The 12,843-nt window shown below is 43.9% G+C and overlaps 1 protein-coding gene across 4 annotated transcripts in view; it reads left to right on the forward strand.

Annotated features, from left to right (window-relative positions):
• The window catches only part of PDE7A (phosphodiesterase 7A), an 85,526-nt gene that overhangs the window by 58,575 nt on the left and 14,108 nt on the right, over positions 1-12,843 (forward strand). For all 4 annotated transcript variants that reach the window (XR_005779099.1, XM_040432774.1, XM_040432775.1 and 1 more), the window contains 3 exons: positions 1,241-1,301; positions 9,759-9,842; positions 12,169-12,320. Coding sequence is in view for 3 of the 4 variants with exons in the window: in XM_040432774.1 (XP_040288708.1) it covers positions 1,241-1,301; positions 9,759-9,842; positions 12,169-12,320 (297 nt within the window). In the remaining variant the exon portion in view is untranslated. The remainder of the gene's footprint in view (positions 1-1,240; positions 1,302-9,758; positions 9,843-12,168; positions 12,321-12,843) is intronic.

Raw genomic sequence — 12,843 nt, forward strand, 5'->3', positions numbered from 1 at the left:
CAAGAAGACCTTGATGGTTCATCCCCTTCCAGTAGGAGATTGCGTAATGCCGCGCTGGCTCCGATAAGACTGGTATTTGTCGGAATGTAGGGACTATACATATGTGATGAACTGGGGAAGAAGGGAAAAATATTATATTATAATCTTTATCTCTGTATGGGAAGATGGCAAAGGACGGCCACTGGGCAAACTTGGCGTGCCTTTTTATGGAGAGGTTGATTGGGAAGGAAGAGTAGCTGTCAGCTGGACGAGCACTTGACCGACAGCTTTCATATTCATTTGACCATCTTTACTATATTGTTTTTTTTTTTTTGGATTTGTCAAGTCCAAAGAAATAAACCCTTAGAAGGCTATGAAGACTTTCAAGCAATTTTTTTTTGAATCATTGATTGAATAATTTTTACAATTGTTCTTTATTAAAAATTTTCAGCAGTTTTTGAGATACAGGGGTTAAAAATCTGTCTGTTTTGACAGCTCATGTGAAGCCTTATCTCTGATCTTCTGACCTCCTAAATAGTATAGCTAAACTTTTATCAAACTGATAATGTGTTTTTGAGGTCAGGAGATCAGAGATGGGTTTCACATGAGCCATTAGCTGACAGTAATTTAACCCCTGTATCTCAAAAACTGCTGAAAATGAAAAAAAAAAACTATTTTTAGCCCAAAATGATTGAAATGCAAAAATAAAAATTGCCCTGAAGGTGTCCATAGCCTTTAAAGCAAACTTGTCACCATGAACATGCAGTGCAATCTACGGTCATCATATTCTAGAGCAGGAGGATTGATATATATACCTGCTCGTTCTGGACTTTAGAGTCCAGTAGGAGGTCTTACTCAGTGATTGATCAGTAAGGACCTCCTACTGGACTCCTAAGCCCAGAATTAATGTGCATTTCAATGAATAAGTGACAAGTTGTAGTCCCACAGAATAGTAAGGGTGCCTTCATAAGTAAGATTTTTTAGTTTTTTTGGGCAGAAATGTCAGCGACCGAAAAATCAGTTCCATTTATCTGAAAGGGGCTGTTTTGGTGGCAAAAAACAAGTTTTCAGTCAGAAAAATTAACTGCTCGGCCCCTCCTGCTCTGTGACCTCCTGCCTTTTCGATTGCACCGCATGTTCGCGGTGACGGGTTTACTTTACATCACCTCTTGCTGCATTTTATATTTGACATTGTTTAAATGTTTTTTTTTTTTTTATGGAGACCTCTACTTAATTTTTCTTCTGTTTTTCATGTTTTCAGAGACGTGGGGCTATTTCGTATGACAGCTCTGACCAAACCGCTTTGTACATTCGTATGCTAGGTAAGCATGTATTAAAATGAAGTGTTATCCAGATGACTGCACTGTACTGGCTGTGTCCTCGTGTTGTCGTTCATATCCTGGGATGCTGGATTTGTCATACATGTAGTCACTTCATATGTGAACACTGGCCATTTTTTTTTATGTGTTGCTAAAAGAAATGGCAACTCATTGCATCCCTTTTCCCCTATCCCCTTCTTGTATCTATTTGGCAACTTTCACGCAGTGCTTATTAGACATATACATGTTTCCATTGTAGTTTTTTTTTTTTTTTTTTTTTCCCCCTCTATAGAATCCATTCCTGATTTTGGCTTTGTAGTAGAACTCCGACAGAAAATGTTTTTGGTACTCCCGACTCCTCTGTATTTAATATGCGAATGTATTTTATACATTCCTTGAAGGAAAGAAAGGCAACATACATGTCATTACCACAGAACTACTGGCTAGGAAGCTGCTGCCTTCTCCTTTGTGCTGATCTTCTGCTGAGGATCCAGGAAGGGGCATTTATTGTAAAACATGATTTCCCTAGTAGAATCCTATAGTCATGTTTAAAGTTTAAGCTAACAATCTGAGTTTACAAGGTTTTATAGCCTTAGCTGAATGACAGCAGTTTTTCAAATGGTTTACAGCTTCAGTCTTGAGCTATTGACTATCCATTCCCGTCACTTATACAAGTGTCTCTAGTCCTGCAGAAAAACATTTACTTAGGCTACTTTCACACTTGCGTTCGGAGCGGATCCGTCTGGTGTCTGCACAGACGGATCCGCTCCTATAATGCAAACGATGGTATCCGTTCTGAACGGATCCGTCCAGACTTTGCATTGAAAGTCAATGGGGGACGGATCCGTTTGAAAATTGCACCATATTGTGTCAACTTCAAACGGATCCGTCCCCATTGACTTACATTTGTAAGTCTGGACGGATCCGTTTGGCTCCGCACGGCCAGGCGGACACCCGAACGCTGCAAGCTGCGTTCGGGTGTCCGCCTGCTGAGCGGAACGGAGGCTGAACGCTGCCAGACTGATGCATTCTGAGCGGATCCGCATCCACTCAGAATGCATTGGGGCTGGACGGACGCTTTAGGGGGCGCTTGTGAGAGCCTTCAAACGGAACTCACAAGCGGAACCCCGAACGCAAGTGTGAAAGTAGCCTTAATCAGTTATCAGTGAGAGGTTTTTACATACATACGTAGAGAAAAATGTAGTACCACGCCAGCAGGCAGAAAAACTGCTTCCGATTTTTCCGAGACGGCCCACCTGGTATTTTTTGCCTAAAATACACAAGTCACTGACCCAGCCCCCTGGGCGACCTATTGTCTCCGGGACTGGGTCAGTGACCGAACCGGTGTCCAGGTACATAGACTGGCTGTTGAGACCTATCGTTAAGATTATACCCTCACATTTGAGGGACACGTCGGACCTCCTCCGGTCACTGACCGATATTCAGTGGCAGGAGGAGTTCCGACTCGTGTCCCTCGATGTGGAGAGTCTCTATACCCGGATCCCTCAGGATAAGGGCATTGAGGCAGTGATGGAAGTCCTACAGAACACAGATAGAAGTGAGGACTTCAAGATGTTCATCACGGAAGGCCTGAAACTAATTCTCACTAACAATGCCTTTATGTTCGGAGATTCCTGGTATAAACAAAGGGTCGGTACCGCGATGGGGACCCCAGTGGCGTGTACTTTTGCCAATCTGTACCTGGCCCGGTTCGAAGACCGTTTTGTGTACTCGAGTTTTAATCCATTTCTGAAATATATGCATGCCTATTACAGATTCGTGGATGATGTTTTCATCATATGGTCCAGCGACGAGGCACATTTCCGGGCTTTCGTGGATTACTTGAATACACAGAATGACATGAACATGCGATTTACTTACCAGTTTGGGGGCAATAAAATCGAGTTTCTGGATGTAGTGGTATCAGTGGTGGAGGGGGAGTTGGTGACGGAAGGTTTTCGCAAGCCGACCGCCGCCAACTCCCTCCTCCATTTCTCCAGCTATCACCCAAGCACAGTAAAACAATCAGTGCCATATGGCCAATTCAGAAGACTTGCACGTATAAATACCACCTCAATGAGTTATGATAAACAGGCGCAGGATCTGCGCGCTAGGCTGAGACGTAGAGGGTATCCCCCAGACTTGTTGAATCAAGCTATGACAAAAGCGTCACAAGTACATCAGACAGAAGTAAGGGAGGGTAAACCCTCAATAAAAGGGCCCCCACCCTTCGCCTTTTCCTTTAAATTCAGTCCTATGGCCGATAAGATAAAACAGGTCATAAAGAAAAATTGGAGTATCCTAGTGAGGGACGATTCCCTAAAACAATTGAAAGATATAAAACCAGTGATAGCGTTTAGAAGATGCCATACTATACGCGATCAAGTGGTAACTAGCCATTTCAGGAAAAAACGTCTCACATGGCTGTCTGAACAGAGACCAAAAGGGAATAGGAGTTGCAGAAACTGTTCCTTCTGCAGCTTCAATTCCCAACTACAAGTGATCTCTTTTGCAGGGATAGAACATAGGGTTTTTCTACTTATTACCTGCCGCAGCAAATTTGTGGTTTATATAATTTTATGTAGATGCGGACGCTTCTACATCGGAAAAACTATCCGCTGCTTATTTGAAAGATTCCGCGAACACCTAAACTCCTTAAAAACAGGAAAGGGTGTTCCGCGGTTAATAGATCATGTGAATAAGGCACATAGTGGAAATCCCAATGTGCTGACTTTTGCTGGCCTTGAAGTAGTTAACCGCACTGAAAGAGATGGTGACAGAGAAAGGGAGCTTCTGAGAAGAGAAACTATATGGATCCTACGCACGGATGCATTGGGTCCGCTGGGACTAAATGAAAAAATAGATATGAGCGTATTTTTGTAATGAACCACTCTTGCTTATTGTATTTTCGTATTTTGATTTGTTCTTATTGGTTTATGTATGTTCACATATGCACCTTACATCATTGAAGAGGTCCCGCCTGACTGTAATCCCTGCCCTCCCTCTTGAGAGGCCAGGTGTTGATTACTTAGTAATTAAGCATATTACTGTGATGATGCGGCTTCCTGTGCACTATAAGAAGGTGATGTCTGTGGGACGACGGAGTTTTGGCTGATGTCTGTGGGACGACGGAGTTTTGGCTGATGTCTGTCTGACGACGGAGTTTTGGCTGATGTCTGTGGGACGACGGAGTTTTGGCTGATGTCTGTCTGACGATGTCCTAATATGTATGCCGTACAGGCAGATGACTATGGAGATGAGCGCAATGGAAGCGCTCATCTCCCTGTGACCGACTGCGGCGGCTCACTTAGGGGGGGCATTTTAGTTGGGGGGGGCACAGCGTGATGTAGGGGGGGCCGTGGCCCCCTCTGCCTTCCCCCCTGTCGACGCCACTGATTCCTATGGGAAGAAAATGCCGGATCCGGCATTCAGGCAAGTCTTCAGTTTGTTTGGCCGGAGATAAAACCGTAGCATGCTGCAGTTTTATCTTTTGCCTGATCAGTCAAAAAGACTGAACTGAAGACATCCTGATGCATCCTGAACGGATTACTCTCCATTCAGAATGCAGGATAAAACTGATCAGTTCTTTTCCGGTATTGAGCCCCTAGGACTGAACTCTATGCCGGAAAAGAACAACGCTAGTGTGAAAGTACCCAATCAGGGCAGGGAATAAACATTACTGTGCTATTTTAAGGGTTTTTCTGAGATCATAAAAATTGGGCAAAGGCAGGCAATGTGATACAAAAAAAAAAAGGTATTTTTACCAGTTAATCCCCAGCCGTTCCCAACACTGCACCTCCGCGTCGCTCACCTCTGGGCTTTATTTACTTGGTTGCAGAGATGACATGTCCATCTACCCACCTGACCGCTTCAGCATTTTCATGCAATACGCTACTTAAGCCAGTGATTGGCTGCAGTGGTCACATGGGTAGACAGGCACGTCACTGCTGAAGCCAAGTAAGAAAATACCATTGGGGAGCACTATAGCAGCAGGACATCTAACAGGCGAGTGTTGTGTTGTTTTATCAACTTGCCTGCCAACTTTTTTTTTACAATTTCAGGCGATGATGATCACGTGCACTGTCTGAAAGTGATTTTAGACTTCACAATCGCCAAGACTACTAGTCGATGAAGTCTATGGGCATCCTAGCAGGAACTAAGTCCTTTTAAGGTTTATGCTTCCAAACCTTTTTTTTGGGTCATAACATTTACTACGGTCTGGGAAGAATTGCGTAATGAGAAGTTGGCAGCTTTTAACACCCTTGTGCTTCAGTTTTAATTTTCTGGTACGTTTCAGTACAGATCTCAAGGGAATATCTTTGCTGGTTCATTTCATATACTGTATGTTTGTAGCTGTTAGGGCTTCTTTGTTGTTTTTTACGCTTTACTACAGGCGGCCAGAATGCTCCTGTATGACTCGGGGCAGCTTACTACGTACTGCTTTATGTTGCTTTTTATAATGAAACTGTAAAAGAAGGAAACTCCCACCAGTTGCGGCCGAAATGTGAGTCTTTATCTCTGTCTATGCAGAACATCTGAAGTTCTGTATTAGAAAAAGGGGCTTGGGTCTATGTGAATATACAGTAATGTGTTGGTCCAGAATATTGGGCTAAGAACTGTGTAATGTTAAAGGTAGATGTTCGGTTTAATGCGATTTTCTGGGAATAATGAACTAATAATTGAAGCCCCCTAGGCGGCATCACCTATTGAAAGCTTCATACTTACCTGCTCTCCGCCACTCAGGTCCTGTACGTTGGTTCCCGCTCCTCCAGCTTCTTTTCTCCCAGCCGGGACGTAGACATGGCCACCTGCTCCGCTCTAGCCAATGACTGGCTTTAGTGATGGTGTGTCGCTTGGCGCAGGTGATCATGCCCTGTCCCGGCCAAGGACTGAAAGAATGAGGAACAGGACCCAGCAGGAGGGACCAGAACTGTGAGCTGCAGGTTAATTTGAATCCTTCAATAGGCAATGCAGGCTAGTTCATTATTCATAGAAAAACCCCTTTTAAAGGGGTATTCCCATCACAGACAATGGGGGCATATTGCTAGGATATGCCCCCATTGTCTGACAGGTGCGGGTTCCACCTCTTGGACCTGCACCTACAATGAGAATGGAGCGGGGATATGAACGGAGGGTGCACTGCGCAACCGCCCTCCATTCATTTCTATGGGGCCGCCGAAAATAGCCGAGCGCTGATGGATAATGGCGATCCCACTACCAGTTAGAGAAGTAATGAGGGAGCTTAAAATGTAACTCTTACTAATCTAGTTAAAACATAGCGCCACATACAAATAAGTGATAATGATCAATATGGCTTAAAATATAAGGAACAGTCTTAACATTCCGAGGCAACCCTGGTAAGGATCAACCGAGCGTGGTGAAGAGGATGCACCACATCTGGGCTGGTGTTTTGGTATGGTCGTTGGTAATTGCCAAGTGTAGACAGTGCAGGGAACCAATGTCTCTAATAATCCCTGGTTGGGGATGGGGGCATTGCTGTTTGGAGGACTTGCTTCCCTTTCTTTGGGGGAGCAGTAGCTCAAATGAGACACGAATGCCGGTGAACGCACATAAGAGCCGCACAAATTTCCGTGCGGATTTCTGTAACATTTCTGCAGCATATCTGCACCAAAATCTGCAATGTCGAACGGCGGTTTTTGGTATGGTTTTGATGCGGTTTTGCCGCAGATCTCACCCTTCCATTGAAAAGGGTGAAATTTGCAGCTAAAGCCGCAAACCTAATTGACATGCTATTAAATTTAAAATCTGCACAAGAAACCAAGCGGAAAAACCACATGTATTCCGCTCCTGACGTCAGAAACCCAGCGGCTGAAATCTCACGTAGGCCTATATGACCCATGTGTTTGCTCCTGCACCATCTGCCCCTTCTGTCTGCACTGGCATCCTCAACTGTGGGTGATGACACCAATGCCACAGAAGAAGATTCTCTGAAACTCTATTCTGTATGTGTAAATATCGCTCAGTCCCTCTTCTGGGTCTTACTTGTTGAGCAATCATATTTTAGTAACTTAGCCCGTCCCACACACTGCTCATGTTTTCACGTTGTAGCGCGATTCACCAGAAATCTTACCGGTGCAGTGTCATCCGTTTTCAGTACAGATGAGTGGTGCTGCCTGCATGGGATTCGGTAGGTCAGTCTTCTGTCAGACAGAATGGGTGCTGTTAATTTCCCTTTCGAAAGCTCTACATGAGTGCATTACATTGAGAGGACTCCAAAAGCTTCGGCACACCTCTTCTTTTTTTTTTTTTTTTTTTCCTCTCCCCTCATACATTTTCCAGGACTGCAGAAGGGGAAAGCTGTTGAGTTGATGGGAAAGCTTGAAACATTATGAAGACCAGCAGGGCATTCTGGTGCTCCTAACAAGTAGACAATGAGTGATCATAAACCAAACTCAATAAAACCTTCAATGAGCAAAAAAATGGTTAATTGAGAGCTTGCCGAGGCAAAGTGGCCTAAAGCCCCGATCAAATGAAGCCTAAGCATCCCAGCAACATTGGAGAACTGAAACACATTTGGAGAAATGGTCCAAGTTTCCTCCTGAACATTGTGCAAATGTTATGTGCAGCTGTAGGAAATGTTTGGTGGGGGGTGATTGCTGTTAAACGGGGTTCAAATTCAATGGTTCACTTACTTTTTCTTCCTGCTCTGTTAAATGTAGCTGTTTATTAATTTAATTGGACTGTGTTTATCTGTAATTGTGACTTGGATAACAAAAATGGATAAGTGAACAGCAGTAATCAACTTTTCTTTTTTTTTTAAATGGTCATTAACGTTTCACACAACTTTGCATGAATCAGTAGTATGTGACCACAAGAATCTTTGTAACATGTTTTATCAGAAAAAAATTACCAGTTCTCAAGTTATCAGCTGATTACTCCCCTCCCCAGGTCAAAGAAGGATCATATTACACATATCACTACAAGTCTGAGGGGAGGGGGAGGAGGGAATAGGAGAAAAGTAAGACACAACTCCAGGAGAGACAGCAAAGGGCGTGCTTCAGCTAAATAGGAAGTTTTATATCTCAGTCCAAGTGCTTTATTGACAACCATACAGGTCAGTCCTTGTCTGTAATGTCCTCCATGATCCTGGGGCTGATTCTGAGTGAGTAAGAGAAGGTTAGGAAGCAAAGTCTCCTCTACTTTCTGTGTGCAGTGGATTGAATCTTGTCTCCATTCATCATGTCTGGAAGAACTGCACACTAGACATTTGGCATGCACAGGGGAAAACTGCTAAAAAATGCCAGATACAAGTCATAGTGGCCAGAAATACGGTTATTTCTCATGTACAGACCCTACACTACTGATTATTGCAAAGTTTGTTGAAAAGTTAGTTCTACTAGTTCCTTTGTTAATTTAGTTATCCTGGGTACAGTCTGTATTGTGGTGCCAACAGCTGCATTGACAATTCTGCAGGCCTCAAAGCTGTAACATCTCATCATTCCTTATTGGCTGAATTTGTACAGTAATCTTGCTTAATGTGTATGGAGCAGCCAGATACCTTCCATTGGGAGAAAGCTAGGATCAGACTTGTTGGATCTCAGTATCCCCGATCTTTTGCTCCCCAAAGCGCTATCGGAAATGTTTGGCAGTGGGTTACCATTGTTACACTTAGAAGTGCAGATGCATGCTTTGTCTACTCCAACATTCACATTTATGAAGAATCAGGCCTTAATATTAGACAAACGTCCGATGAACCTGCCGATGCGGGAGTAATATCTGACAGCCGACCACCTATAAATGTCCAATTATAGGATCTCTGGCAAACCATTAAAGGTGTGTTTGTAGACAAGCTTCTCGACTATATCCGATAGCCCCGCATTAGTTAGCTGTCACTTAGCGCTGTGTTTGCATCTCCTTATGTCACCGCTATCAGTGTGACATGTGCATGTGTAATACAAACATTGTCAATTATTGCATTTTTCAGTTTTAACTTGTAATAAACTTGACAGACAGCCTGCAATGGTTAATCCACGATTTCACTTTATTATGTGTTAATACTGAGTTTTGGTATTTTGATAGGCTCATGTGTAATTTTCAAACAGCTGAGTGCAAGTAAGTAATTGCTAGTCGGACCATACGCCATTTTTTTTTTTTAAGTGGGAACGTAAGCTGACCTGCTGAAAGCGGCCATTCCTTGTACACTCTGCAGACTCTCCTGTTTGTCAGCATTCCTGCAGGCACTAGTGATAATGAATGGAAGTGAATCTGTTTTGGCACCCTGTACCATTATACTGTGGGGACATGTAGCTCAGGCTCATCTGAATGCTTAGCACATGCTTTGACCTGGTTTGCGCAGGCTATAGTTTTACTCTGACTCTATAAGAGCATGCAGTTGCATGTTTGGAAACTTTGGAATTGTATAAGATGCTGATGGGTGGGTGTCTTGTATTAACCGGCATGATGTGGTACCCCAGTGACCGTTTATTATCTTTATTGCAGGAGATGTCAGAGTAAGAAGCAGAGCTGGGTTTGAATCAGAAAGACGAGGCTCTCATCCTTACATTGATTTTCGTATTTTGCACTGTAAGTATTTTTGATGTCATGTCTCATCTGTCAGCAGTTTTGACAATACTAAACTGCTGACAGCATTAGGTAGGGAGAACAGAACAAACACAGGAGTAGAGAGAATATGAGGTTTTATTCTGCCAGACTATGTTCTTGCAGGTGCCCAAGAAGGGGAGTTTCAGTGTAAAATCCCTTCCTTCTGCCCTGAGTGATGGCTGTAGCATCCAACTGGGAGGTCACTCAGAAGAGGGTAGGGTTGTAAAGCAGCTTTATAGTGAGGCTCCCCTTCCTGGGCACATGTCGGAGCCGTATATAGCAAAAATTCGTATTCATAAAACTTCATATTCCTACTAAAAATAATAAAAGCTCCACAGATTGTATGTACTGCTCTCACTGGCCCCAACTAGTGCTGTCAGCATTTCACCCAGTCAAAACTGCTGGCAGATTCCCCTTTAGAGGAAAATCTAACAAACATTAAAAGTTTGCTTAGACTTATCTCTTGTTGTCTTATCTTATATTTTAATGGGGTTTTCCCTGATATTGAGGACCTGTCCCCCACCAATTAGCTGTTCCTGCAGCCTCCGGCTCCCTGTTACATCCAGAGTTCTAGTTCTGGCTCCATAGACTGCAGGGAACAGCTGATTAGTTATTTTTGAGCGGGGAAAAAAGTTCTTTGTCGAGGACTTTCTCCCATAAAAAAAAATACATATCTCATTCTTTGGTCTGACAGATCAAAAGAACAGAAAACTAAACGGTGGTGTGAACCTAGCCTTAGCGAGACTGCCCTTTTTAATTCTATATGTGAAATTATGTTAACAGCTAAACATAAAATGAAAGACGCATTTTAATATCATATCCATATCTTAACAGTTGTATTTTGGGAGTACAAATAGCTATTGAAAGGTTTCCTATCCTATTAAAACACTCTAGTAGCGGTGAAGTGCGAAATCTCAGCATGTCACAATAGTCAGTGATGTGCCTGGATATGGCATATGACCACAGCAGCCAATCACTGTTCTCAGCTGGAATGTACGGTCAGTGGTCCTGTATATAATATATAGGGATCTCACACTTTCTCTATTAAGCACGGCTCACTGCAGAGGATCTGATGGGTGCCTACCAGTGTCTGGTCATGTATCCTAGTGTGACTACCGGTTAATGAGCTTTGTGTGTACATGTATAGTGTGCTGACGACCATTACACTTTACTATCATTTCCACATATGGACCCTATACTATGCTATCATGTCTGTAGATGGACCCTGTATTGTACCATCGTGTCTGCAGATGGACCCTGTATTAATAAGACCCATCTGGTGCAGTGCAGGCTCCAGTCTGCAGACGTGAATAATTAAGATTATTTTATTCTGTCATCACCCAGCCCTATTTCAGTTTAGGGGAGTCCATCAGCGTGACTCCTGACCATGGTGTGGTACATTACTTGGCAGTGCCATGCTCAGACTTGTCAGTTGTGAATGTCGGTTGGGCTTACACAGAGAGGACAACCCATGGTTATAATCCCACATACCCACAGTCTTGTGAGTTGCAGATAATGCTGGTACCTAGCACTTACACTCATATGACTATGCATTTGTATGTAAATCCCAGGTACCTGTTTCCTCAATAAACCCTAGAGGAAATTTAACTTGCCCATGTTACAGCACCCTTACTTCGTGGCACAGCTAAGGCGAGGTAGGTCAGTCAGAATTGTAGTTCTATCGTCAGCTTTTTACAAAATATACTACTAACCCTGCAGATGCTGCGCCTATTGAGACCTTTCCTCCTACTGTCTTGGTGTCCACCTGGCCAGGAGATTTCTAGACCATTAAGAGTACTATAGCAATATCAGGAATAGCGAAGAACTCTTACTTCTCCAGAATATCTTTGATGACAAGTTGGGCACCAGGACAAGAGGAGAAAGTGCCACCACCCTATAGGTGCAGGCCGAGATCGCATTAACGCCTGTACAAGTGTCATAGATGCCTGTTCAGGCCATTTTACTCCTTAACTGTATGTTGGAGAAGCTGACGGTAGGGCACGTTCACACCACCGATATTTATTTCTGTTGTTCAGCAGAACAACGAAAATAATTGAAGTGCTGGACCGGGCACATAACTGATAGGAACGCATCTGAGATCAAAATAACCCAAAAGGGTTGATGCCGGGTGTAAATGTCTTGGCACACGCCGTCATTACTAATAGCACATATAGATGGATAAGTACGTTTTATTGGCAATTGAAATTTGCTAGCCCATGAACTGAAAGGAGTGGTGCTCAAACGGTCTAAATGGATTGTATTCCTGATGCCTGTGTCTGATCTGACCTTATAACGTTCTTATTCGTAGCACATTCAGAAATTGAAATCTCCTTGTCTGCAAGAAACATCCGGAGGCTGTTAAGTTTTCAACGGTACCTAAGGTCTTCCCGATTTTTCCGGGGTGTCGCTGCACAGAATTCATTGTACATCTTGGATGATGATTACAATGGACAAGCCAAGGTATGTACACACAGCCTCCACCAAAGATATACAATTCCTGCACATAGTAGTCACATCCCTGCCCCTGCTGCTAGCTGAATTATATGTTACTCTCCACTGGCTGCTCTTCATCCCTCCTGCACTCTCCGCTGGCTGCCCTTCATCCCTCCTCCACTCTCCACTGGCTGCTCTTCATCCCTCCTCCACACTCCACTGGCTGCTCTTCATCCCACCTCCATTCTCTGCTAGGTGCCCTTCATCCCTCCTCCACTCTCTGCCTGCTGCTCTTCATCCCTTGTTCACTCTCCACTGGGTTCTCTTCATCCCTCCTCCTCCCTCCACTGGGTTCTCTTCATCCCTCCTCCTCCCTCCACTGGGTTCTCTTCATCCCTCCTCCTCCCTCCACTGGGTTCTCTTCATCCCTCCTCCTCCCTCCACTGGGTTCTCTTCATCCCTCCTCCTCCCTCCACTGGGTGCTCTTCATCCCTCCTCCTCCACTCCCTGCTAGCTGCTCTTCATCCCTCTTCCTCCACTCTCTTCTGGC

The sequence above is a fragment of the Bufo bufo genome, chromosome 5 (genome assembly GCF_905171765.1).
Source record: "Bufo bufo chromosome 5, aBufBuf1.1, whole genome shotgun sequence".
In the NCBI taxonomy this organism is placed as follows: domain Eukaryota; kingdom Metazoa; phylum Chordata; class Amphibia; order Anura; family Bufonidae; genus Bufo; species Bufo bufo.